General features: G+C 37.9%; 1 protein-coding gene across 1 annotated transcript; it reads left to right on the top strand.

Annotated features, from left to right (window-relative positions):
* The first annotated feature begins 7,959 nt into the window (after window positions 1–7,959).
* Window positions 7,960–11,031, top strand: LOC121458886 (zinc finger protein 431-like). The gene is made up of 3 exons (XM_041668246.1): window positions 7,960–7,993; window positions 8,376–8,439; window positions 9,765–11,031. Exons 1-3 carry the CDS (start codon window positions 7,960–7,962, stop codon window positions 11,029–11,031), a joined length of 1,365 nt encoding a protein of 454 aa, XP_041524180.1.
* Window positions 11,032–11,321: the final 290 nt, after the last annotated feature.

The following is an 11,321-nucleotide window of genomic DNA, read 5'->3' as shown; positions in this document are numbered from 1 at the left end:
CTCTTAAAATCAAAAAAAAAAAAAAGGGAGAGAGACCACGCTCCAATGGTCTGGTATCTCATCGGCTATTGGCTGAAGGAGCAAAATGAGCTACCGCAACACATGTATCTTTGTCTTAAACAAAATTTGCAAGATATCTGATGTATTTTCCTATAGGATATATAATTTCATTTTTGTCAAATATTAATTGCTATATCATTAAACCTTTTTTGTAAGGTTAATGAACTATACATATCTCACAAACTATGAATGGAACGGGTGTTATCATCACATTTAGTTCTGACTAGTATCCTTCTTTTTATATCTTCTCTTTCTATAACCAATAGACACACACAATATAAGGTTAACTTAAATATAATAAATGAGAGCTAATTTTAAATAAACCTGAGATTTAGAAGTAACTTGAAGGGGATGTACTAGACAGGTGCCAACTAGAAGACCAGAGAGCACACCCAGCATTGCCACTGATCTGTTCGAGCAGCTAATGTGGGATATTCAGTTTCTTTGATTGTATAAAGCAAAGGTGGTTATTATATCACTTATTTCCAATCTATTGAGTTTATTGTTTTTTAACTTGTAGTTTCACTATAAAATTGCCTATTATTTTAGGTAACTTCTCTGATCTTACATCATATAAACTGAAATTCATAATAATATTTATTGTAAACATTATCTATTGAAATGATGTGGGATGAAACTCAAAGAATATGATACTTCTAAAAAAAAACATAACTCAGCCAGGCGGTGGTGGTGCAGGCCTTTAAACTCAGCATTCAGGAGGCAAAGGCAGGTGGATCTCTGTGAGTTTGAGGCCAGCCTGGTCTATAAGAACTAGTTCGAGGATGGACACCAAAGGTACAGAGAAACCTCATCTCGAAAAAAACAAAAATAAATGAATAAATAAAATCAACAACAACAAATAAAAACATAACAAAGAATGTGCTACTACTTAAAAAACATGCAACAATACAAAGCCAGTGTTGAGATCACTACAGTTTGATTGGGGGAACTGAAATTATGGTTTACTAATTGTTCTTTTTTTTAATTTATTTTTTATTGAAAAAAAATTTCGGCCTCCTCCCAGCCTCCCATTTCCCTCCCACTCCTCTCCCCCTCCCTCTCCAGTCTGAAGATCAGTCAGGGTTCCCTGCCCTATGGAAAATCCAAGGTCCTCAACCCTCCATCCAGGTCTAGGAAGCAGAGCATCCAAACTGGCTAGGCTCCCACAAAGCAAGAACATGACATAGGATCAAAACCTAGTGCCAATGTCCTTGGCTTCTCATCAGTCCTCATCATCTGCCATGTTCAGAGAGTCCGGTTTTATCCCATGCTTTTTCAGTCATAGTCCAGCTGGCCTTCGTGAGCTCCCAATAGATCAGCCCCACTGTCTCAGTGGATGGGTGCACCCCTCATGGTCCTGATTTCCTTGCTCATGTTCTCCCCCCTTCTGCTCCTCATTGGGACCTTGGAAGCTCGTTCTGGTGCTCCAATGTGGGTCTCTGTCTCTATCTCCATCCATCGCCAGATGAAGGTTCTATGGTGATATGCAAGATATTCATCAGAATGGCTAAGGATAAGGCCATTTCAGGTTCCCTATTCTCAGCTGCCCAAGTAACTAACTGGGGACATTGCGCTGGGCACCTGGGAGCCCCTCTAGGTTCAAGTCTCTTGCCAACCCTAAGATGGCTCCTTTAGTTAAGATATATGCTTCCCTGCTCCCCTATCCACCCTTCCTTTATCCCAATCACCCCGTTTCCCCAAGTTCCCCCAATCCTCCCCTTCTCACTTTTCTCTCCCCATCTCCCCTTACCCCCATCCCACCCCACCCCCAAGATCTCAATTTTTTGTCCGACAATCTTGTCTACTTCCCATATCCAAGAGGATAACTATATGTTTTTCTTTGGGTTCACCTTCTTATTTAGCTTCTTTAGGATCACAAGTTATAGACTCAATGACCTTTATTTATGGCTAGAACCCAATTATGAGTGAGTACATTCCATGTTCATCTTTTTGGTTCTGGGTTACCTCACTCAGGATAGTGTTATCTATTTCCATCCATTTGCATGCATAATTCGAGAAGTCATTGTTTTTTACCACTGAGTAGTACTTTAATGTGTATATATTCCATACTTTCTTCATCCATTCTCCCATTGAAGGACATCTAGGTTGTTTCCAGGTTCTGGCTATTACAAATAATGCTGCTATGAACATAGTTGAACAAATGCTTTTGTCATATGAGAGGGCATCTCTTAGGTATATTCCCAAGAGTGGTATTGCTGGGTCCTGGGGTAGGTTGATCCCGAATTTCCTGAGAAACTGAAACACTGATTTCTGAAGTGGTTGCACAAGATTGCATTCCCACCAGCAATGGATGAGTGTACCCCTTTCGCCACAACCTCTCCAGCAAAGGCTATCATTGGTGTTTTTTATTTTAGCCAGTCTGACAGGTGTAAGATGATATCTCAAAGTTGTTTTGATTTGCATTTCCCTGATTGCTACGGAGGTTGAGCATGACCTTAAGTGTCTTTTGGCCATTTGAACTTCTTCTGTTGAGAATTCTCTATACAGTTCAATGCCCCATTTATTAATTGAGTTAATTAGCATTTTAAAGTCTAGTTTCTTGATTTCTTTATATATTTTGGAGATCAGATGTTTGTCTGTTGCAGGGTTGGTGAAGATCTTCTCCCAGTCAGTAGGTTGTCTTTTTATCTTAGTGACAGTGTCCTTTGCTTTACAGAATGTACTCAGTTTCATTTATATAATGTTACCGTAATGTCTGTGCTTCTGGGGTTATACATAGGAAGTGATATCCTGTGTCCATATGAGGTAGGGTACTTTCCACTTTCTCTTTTATCAGGTTCAGTGTGTTCAGATTGATATTGAAGTCTTTGATCCATTTGGACTTGAGTTTTGTTCATGGTGATAGATATGGTTCTATTTTCATTCTTCTGCAGATTGACATCTAGTTTTGCCAGCACCATTTGTTGAAGATGCTTTCCTTCTTCCATTGTATACTTTTAGCTCCTTTATCGAAAATGAGGTGTTCATAGGTTTGTGGGTTAAAATCTGGATCTTCTATACGATTCCATTGGTCAACTTCTCTGTTTTTATGCTGCTACCACACTGTTTTCATTACTGTAGCTCTGTAATAGAGTTTAAAGTCAGGGATGGTTCTGCCTCTAGAAGTTGCTTTATTGTATAACATTATTTTGGCTATCCCGTTTTTTTTTTCCATATAAAGTTGATTATTGTCCTCTCAAGATCTGTAAAGAATTTTGATGGGACCTTGACGGGGATTGCATTGAATCAATAAATTGCCTTTGGAAGAATTGCCATTTTTACTATGTTGATCCTCCCAATCCAAGAGCAAGGGAGATCCTTCCATTTTCTGGTATCCTCTTCAATTTCTTTCTTCAATGCCTTAAAGTTCTTGTCAAATAGATCTTTCACTTCCTTGGTTCGAGTTACCCCAAGATATTTTATGCTGTTTGTGGCTATCTTGAAAGGTGATGCTTCTCTGATTTCCCTCTCTGCTTTTTTATCCTTTGTGTATAGGAGGGCGGCTGATTTTTTGGAGTTGATCTTGTATCCTGCCACATTACTAAAGGTGTTTATCAGCTGTAGGAGTTCTTTGGTGGAGTTTTTGGGGTCGCTTAAGTACACTATCATATCATCTGTAAATAATGAAAGTTTAACTTCTTCATTTCCAATTCGAATCCCCTTGATCCCATTATGATGTCTTATTGCTATTGCTAAAAGTGCAAGCTCTATATTGATGAGGTATGGAGAGAGTGGACATCTTTGTCCTGTTCCTGATTTTGGTGGGATGGCTTTGAGTTTCTCTCTGTTTAATTTGATGTTAGCTGTTGGCTTGGTGTAAATAGCTTTTATTATATTTAGGTTTGACCTTTATATCCCTAATCTCTCAAAGACTTTTATTATAAAGGGATGTTGAATTTTGTCAAATGCTTTTTCAGCATCTAATGAAATGATCATATGGTTTTTTCTTTCAGTTTATTTATATGATGGATTACATGCCGGGCGGGGGTGGCACATGCCTTTAATCCCAGCACTCGGGAGGCAGAGGCAAGCGGATCTCTATGAGTTCGAGGCCAGCCTGGTCTACAAGAGCTAGTTCCAGGAAAGGAACCAAAAGCTACGGAGAAACCCTGTCTCGCAAAATCAAAAAAAAAAATTGATAGATTTCCATATGTTGAACTAGCCCTGCATCTCTGGGAAGAAGCCTACTTGATCATAATGGATAATTTTTCTAATGTATTCTTGGATTTGGTTTGCCAGTATTTTATTGAGGATTTTTGCGTTGATGTTCATGAGTGAGATTGGCTGTAATTCTCTTTCTTGGTTGAGTCCTTGTGTGGTTTTGGTATCAGAGTAACTGTAGCTTCATAAAAGGAATTTGGCAATGACTCTTCTGATTGATTTAAGTTTGAAGTTAACTTTGTTAGAAATTAGTATGGCCACACCTGCTTGTTTCTTAGGTCCATTTGCTTGATAAGCCTTTTCCCAGCCCTTTACTCTGAGTAGGGGCCTGTCTTTGTGGTTGAGGTGTGTTTCTTGTAAACAACAGAATGTTGGATCCTGTTTTCGTATCCAATCTCTTCTCCTGTGCCTTTTTATAGGTGAGTTGAGTCCATTGACATTAAGTGATATTAATGACTAGTGGTTGTTAACTCCGGTCACTTTTTTAGTAGTAGGGTTTGTGTGTTTTCCTTCTTTGAGTTTTGCTGGTGAAGGGTCTCTAGATGTCTGAGTTATTGTGGTCATTGTTGGACTCCTTGGTTAGTGATTTTCCTTCTATTACTTTCTGTAAGGCTGGATTTGTGGATAAATATTGTTTAAATTTGTTTTTATCCTGGAAAATTTGTTTTCTCCATTTATAGTGAACGGAAGCTTGGCTGGATATAGTAGTCTGGTCTTGCATCCATGGTCTCTCAGTTTTTGCAGTACATCTATCCAGGACCTTCTGGCTTTCATGGTTTCCATGGAGAAGACAGGTGTAAGTCTGATAGGTTTACCTTTATAAGTAACTTGGCCTTTTTCCTTAGCAGCCCTTAATATTCTTTCTTTATTCTGTTTGCTTTGTGTTTTGATTATTATATGGTGAGGGGATTTTTTTTTTTGATCCAGCCTATTCAGTGTTCTGTTTGCTTCCTGAACCTTCATAGGTATATCTTTCCTTAGGTTGGGAAAGTTTTCTTCTATAATTTTATTAAAAATATTTTCTGGGCCTTTGAGCTGTGACTCTTCTCCTTCTTCTACTCCTATTATTCTTAGGTTTGATCTTTTTATTGTGTCCCAGATTTCCTGAATGTTTTGTGATGCAAGTTTGTTGGACTTGCTGTTTTCTTTGATCAGAGCATTTATTTTCTCTATGATATCTTCAGAAGCTATGATTCTTTCTTTTATCCCTTGTATTCTGTTGGCTATGTTTGTTTCTGTAGTCTCTGTTTGTTTACTTAAATTTTCCATGTCCATCCGGCCCTGTGTGTGTTTTCTTCCTTCCCTCCATTTCAGTTTTCATGTCTTGAACTGTTTCCATTATCTGTTTGATTGTTTTTCCTTGGTTTCCTAGGGTATCATTCACTGATTTATTCAATTCTTCAAACTTTCTGTTATACTTCTCATCCATTTCTATAAGGGCATTTTTTACATGCTGTTTAAGGGTGTCAATCACTTTCATAAAGTCAATTTTTTCTACTTTTTCTTGATTAAGGTGTTCATGTCCTCCTGTTTTGAGGTCACTGGGTTCTGGTGGTTTCATGTTGTTTTTCAGATTGTTGGGTGAATTCTTGCATTGGCACCTGCCCATCTCTTCCTCCAAATGCTCCCCTATGGAATTTCTTTTACAGGACCAGGTCTCCTTGCCCACTGATGTACCTTCCCAGTGATGGCACTCTCCAGTGATGGCTCTTCTGGTGCCTAGATCAGATCTCCATGCTGGTTGGGTAGCTCGTAAACAAAGCGCCTACCTTTCTTGTTGCAGGCAGGCTCTTGAGACAAAGGAACTCCTGTCTGCCTGGTTGCCCTCACGATTTGGACCCAGAGCCCAAACAGGCTGAGCTGGGTGATGTAATGTGCCTGAAGAGGGGAGGGAGGCAGAAGGGAGGTTCTGGATGCAAGCTGGGTGGGATAGAAAGAGAGAGGCAGTATCTGGGGAGTATAGCCCCTGCAGGAAGTCCAGGAAGTATAGGGGGATGAGGAATGTCTGAGTTCCATGTCTAGGGCTGCTGCTGCAGGTGAAACTCATTCACCCTGGTGATGGCTCTCCTGGTGCCCAGATCAGATCTCAGTGCTAGATGGGTAGCTCATAAACAAAGCGCCTCTTCCTTTGCTTTTTTAAAAAATTCATTCACTTCTTTCTTAAGGACATAAAACATCTACATAGTTGATCTAACTTAATTGTACTTTGACTTGGTTTGAATATTCAGGGTGTGCTGTAGTAGGAGAGTTGGAATATGGTAGTGACATATTGTTCTGTCTGTTGTTGATCATGTTATTGTGCTCTTGTCAGGTGTCTGGGTCTGAGGTGACTGCAGGTCTAGGTGCCAGTATCTCTGTTTGTCTTTGTTGGATGCACGTTTATTCCTTGGTTTCTATCTGCTCTTTGGTATTCTGGTCTGTGTTGGCTATGATAGAAGTAGCTTTTTCCCCCATTTTGGGGTCTGGAAGTCTTTCAGTAGGTGTGACATTAGTACTGCCTAAGAATTCAGAGTCATTGAATTGTAGGTGCTTGAACTTCTTCCTGCTTGTTATGCTTACTTTACATTTTTAAAATTAATATAACAACTTGATGTATCGGCATGACTATGGACCACATGAGTACCTGGTCCTCAACATGATCAAAGGATCACAGAATTTGTGAACTTGGAATAATGGATAGTTATGATTCCCAAATAAGTACTGGCAATTCTGCCACATCTATTCAAGACCATCAAAAGCTAGGTACTACTCAGTCATCCCTCTCCCAGCTTGTGTTTATTACTTATGCCCAAGTTTTATATTGCTAATGTTTTCATCTGTCCATTTGTAACTGTTTAAACATAAAGCTCTGTTTGTAAAATGTTATTGGCATTACAATTTAAATTAGGGCACTTCGGATGTTTGGAAGATAAATAGAGAAGTGGAGTGAATGTATATTTCTTTGTAGGAACTCCAGTAAAAACCTCTGAGTTCCTCTATTATTCTTGCTTGATTCACTGATATTTGCAATGTAGACAGTGTCTTTTTGTTTGTTTGTTTTTTGTTTATTGTTTACTTGATTTTTGAGTCAGGGTTTCTCTGTAGCTTGGGAGCCTGTCCTGGAACTATCTCTCAAAGTACAGGCTGTCCTCAAACTCACAGAGACCAAGCTGCCTCTGCCTCCTGATTGCTAGGATTAAAGGCATGCACCACCACTTCCTGGAAGACAGGGTTTTACTATGTACTTTCACCTTCCTGGACCTTATTGCATAGACTTGTCTGGCATTTAACTCAGGGAAAAATATACCCGCCTCTGCTTTTGAAGTTCTGAGCTTAAAGGCATGAGTCAATACAACCAGGTTGTCCAACTTATTTTTCTATTTGTAGTTAGTTAATCTTCATAAAATTTTCTCATGTGTACTATATACTGTTGATATGTTTTCTTGTTTCTCTTTGCTAATAGATATTTCACATGTAAGGTGATATCTCATTCAAAGAGTAAAGAAATGACAGAGATGACTCTCCTATACACTTTCCTTCTAAAGTGAGTGTCTATGTCTTAGAATATGACTAGGGAATACCAGAATTTTATGACTATACTATCAAAGAAGTATACATTTACAATGGTGTCACTATCATGTCACTATCATGTATGGCATATTTTAGAAGGCAGTGACCTATGATGATGTGCATATCAACTTCACTTGGGAAGAGTGGAATTTGCTGGATCCTTCCCAGAAGAATCTCTACAAAGATGTGATGCTGGAGACCTACAGGAACCTCACTACTATAGGTAAAAATTAATTTCCTTCTTGTTTCAAAATAAAGGGACAGCTTTTTCTTGGTTAATGATGTTCTTCAATAATTTGATTTAAACCGGGCAGTGGTGGCACACGCCTTTTATCCCAGCACTCGGGAGGCAGAGGCAGGCAGATCTCTGAGTTCGAGGCCAGCCTGGTCTACAAGAGCTAGTTCCAGGACAGGCACCAAAAGCTACAGAGAAAACCTGTCTCGAAAAAAACAAAAAAAAATGAGAAAAAAATAATTTGATTTAGAAAGGAGAATAAGAATGAGGTAAATAAATCAAAATGGTTCTAAGGTTTAGTTAAAATAGTTACTTAAATGATGCATAGTATTCAATATTATAACATACATTTTCTGGTACTGCATTTTAGGATACATTTGGGAAGAACATAATAGTAAAGAACATTGTCAACATTCTAGAAGACATGAAAGGTAATTTTCTTATGCATGCTGAAAATAATGATCCTCTAATAAAATGATAATGTGTCCTAGAAGATTTAAATAAAAGCAACAGTGTGAATAAGCACAGCTTTAAGTGCATTTATGATTATTAACTTCTGAAAAATCCATATAGAATTTCATGTAGTTGAATTACATTTTCAAGGCATTTTTTTTTTATTAAGAAGTCATGAGAAACGGCTAAACAGATATCAGCATTTGAAGCATACAACCATGAGAGCTATTCTGTAGATCTACCAATCCATTTATTTCTTACTACTCATAATACAAAATGTGTATACATTGGAGTGATGATAAGTATATCTGCAAGACTTTCTAATAAATCGAGAGCACATAGTAAATCTTGTATTACTCATATACTTCTTATTACTATATTAAGATTGGTGACAGAAGCAGTTAGAGTTAAGTGGCAGTTGTTGTGAAGAAACTTCTACTGCACATCTATGAGGAACAGAATGTCACACTGTGATAATTCAGTGTGGAAATTTTTTGTTTGTGATTCTTCCTTTACCTTGTATACCACAAATTACTCTCAATACAAGCCTATGCACATGGGAATATGGAAAATCACAGCATATCTCTCTCTAAAAACAATTAGAAGATAAGCATCAGTCCCCATGTTAAGTACCCTTTCTCAAATTGATTGAACTATATAAAAAATTGGTTTTCTCACATAACTGTTAATAGATAAAAAAAGTCACAGTGCAGAGAAGCCACATGAGTTCTAGAATTGTGCAAATACTTCTTATTGTCCTAGTTTACTTAGCAAATGTAGTATGATTTACAGTATAGGACAGTTTAAGAATGCAATAAAGTTGTTCTGAGGTTATTCAGTTGTCTTCAAATATGTGAAATATGTCAAATTGAAAAATGTTTCTGTAAAGGTGAAAATTTAAACCACATAATAAAGGAATTTACCATGACAAGTGTCTTAAAAAATGCAAAAGAACCCTTAATTACAGAAGAAAGCATGAGTTTAAACAAAGTTATAAAACCTTAATATCTGAATTCTGTTTACTATTAGACTAAATTATAAAAATAATACATACAGATATGTAGGTTCATGAGTGTATTGAATGTGGTAAAACTTTTATGTGTTCCAATTATACTTGCAGGATTAAAAGAAATAATTCTGGAAAGAAATATTCAGTACATCCTCAATGTGATAAAGCCTTGGCATATGATAGTCAGCTTCAGAGGAATGAAAGAAGATATTATAGTGAGAAATCCTATGCATCTAATCAGTGTTGTAAAGCCTTTGCTCATCACAGTTCTTTTCAAATGAACACAAGAACACATACTGAAAAAAAACCCTGTGAATGTAATCACTGTGGTAAGGCCTTTGCATATCAGAGTGATCTTCAAAGGCATAAAAGAACACATACTGGAGAGAAACCCTATGAATGTAATCAGTGTGGTAAGGCCTTTGCACGACATGATCATCTTCAATCACATAAAAGAACACACACTGGAGAGAAACCACATGAATGTAGTCAGTGTGGTAAGGCCTTTGTTCAACACAGTCATCTTAAAGAGCATAAAAGAACACATACTGGAGAGAAACCTTATGAATGTAATCAGTGTAGTAAGGCCTTTGCTCAACAAAATACTCTTCAAAACCATGAAAGAACACATACTGGAGAGAAACCCTATGCATGTAATCAGTGTGGTAAAGCCTTTGCACGACACGGTCATCTTAAATTGCATAAAAGAACACACACTGGAGAGAAACCCTATGAATGTATTCTGTGTGGTAAGGTCTTTGCTCAACACAGTCATCTTCAAATACATAAAAGAACACATACTGGAGAGAAACCCTATGAATGTATTCAGTGTGGTAAGGCCTTTGCACGACACGATCATCTTCAATATCATAAAAGAACACACACTGGAGAGAAACCATATAAATGTAGTCAGTGTGGTAAGGCCTTTGTTCAACACAGTCATTTTAAAGAGCATAAAAGAAAACATACTGGAGAGAAACCCTATGAATGTAATCAGTGTAATAAGGCCTTTGCTCAACAAAATACTCTTCAAAACCATAAAAGAACACATACTGGAGAGAAACCCTATGAATGTAATCAGTGTGGTAAAGCCTTTGCACGACACGGTCATCTTCAATCGCATAAAAGAACACACACTGGAGAGAAACCCTATGAATGTAATCAGTGTGGTAAGGCATTTGGACGGCCCCATACTCTTCAATTGCATAAAAGAATACATACTGGAGAGAAACCCTATAAATGTAATCAGTGTGGTAAGGCCTTTGCATGTCACAGTGATCTCCAAAGGCATAGAAGAACACATACTGGAGAGAAACCCTATGAATGTAATCAGTGTGGTAAGGCCTTTGCACGACTTAATCATCTTCAATTGCATAGAAGAACACATACTGGAGAGAAACCCTATCCATGTAGTCAGTGTGGTAAGGCCTTTGCTCAACACAGTGCTCTTCAAAAGCATAAAAGAACACATACTGGAGAGAAATCCTATGAATGTAATCAGTGTGGTACGGCCTTTGGACAGCTTCATACTCTTCAATTGCATAAAAAAACACATACTACCTAGAAACCCTATGAATGTAGTCAGTGTGGTAAGGCCTTTGCTCAACACAGTCATCTTAAAGTGCATAAAAGAACACATACTGGAGAGAAACCTTATGAATGTAATCACTGTAGTAAGGCCTTTGCTCAACAAAATACTCTTCAATACCATAAAAGAACACATACTAGTGAGAAACCCTATGAATGTAATCAGTGTGGTAAGGCATTTGGACAGCCCCGTACTCTTCAATTGCATAAAAGAATACATACTGGAGAGAAACCCTATGAAAGTAATCAGTGTGGTAAGGCCTTTGC

This window comes from Microtus oregoni, unplaced genomic scaffold (genome assembly GCF_018167655.1).
Source record: "Microtus oregoni isolate MIOR12 unplaced genomic scaffold, Mior012 000018F_ref0000195, whole genome shotgun sequence".
Classification (NCBI taxonomy): domain Eukaryota; kingdom Metazoa; phylum Chordata; class Mammalia; order Rodentia; family Cricetidae; genus Microtus; species Microtus oregoni.
Note: the sequence above shows the minus strand (reverse complement) of the source record. Positions and strands in the feature narration are given on the sequence as shown.

Bases quoted from the DNA above. Each gene is read 5' to 3' on its own strand.
- LOC121458886 (XM_041668246.1), top strand. From the start codon at position 7,960: ATGCTGGAGACCTACAGGAACCTCACTACTATAG. The intron at 7,994-8,375 runs GTAAAAATTAAT...ACTGCATTTTAG, and splicing joins CAGGAACCTCACTACTATAG to GATACATTTGGGAAGAACAT. The intron at 8,440-9,764 runs ATTTTCTTATGC...AAGAACACATAC, and splicing joins TCTAGAAGACATGAAAGGTA to TGAAAAAAAACCCTGTGAAT.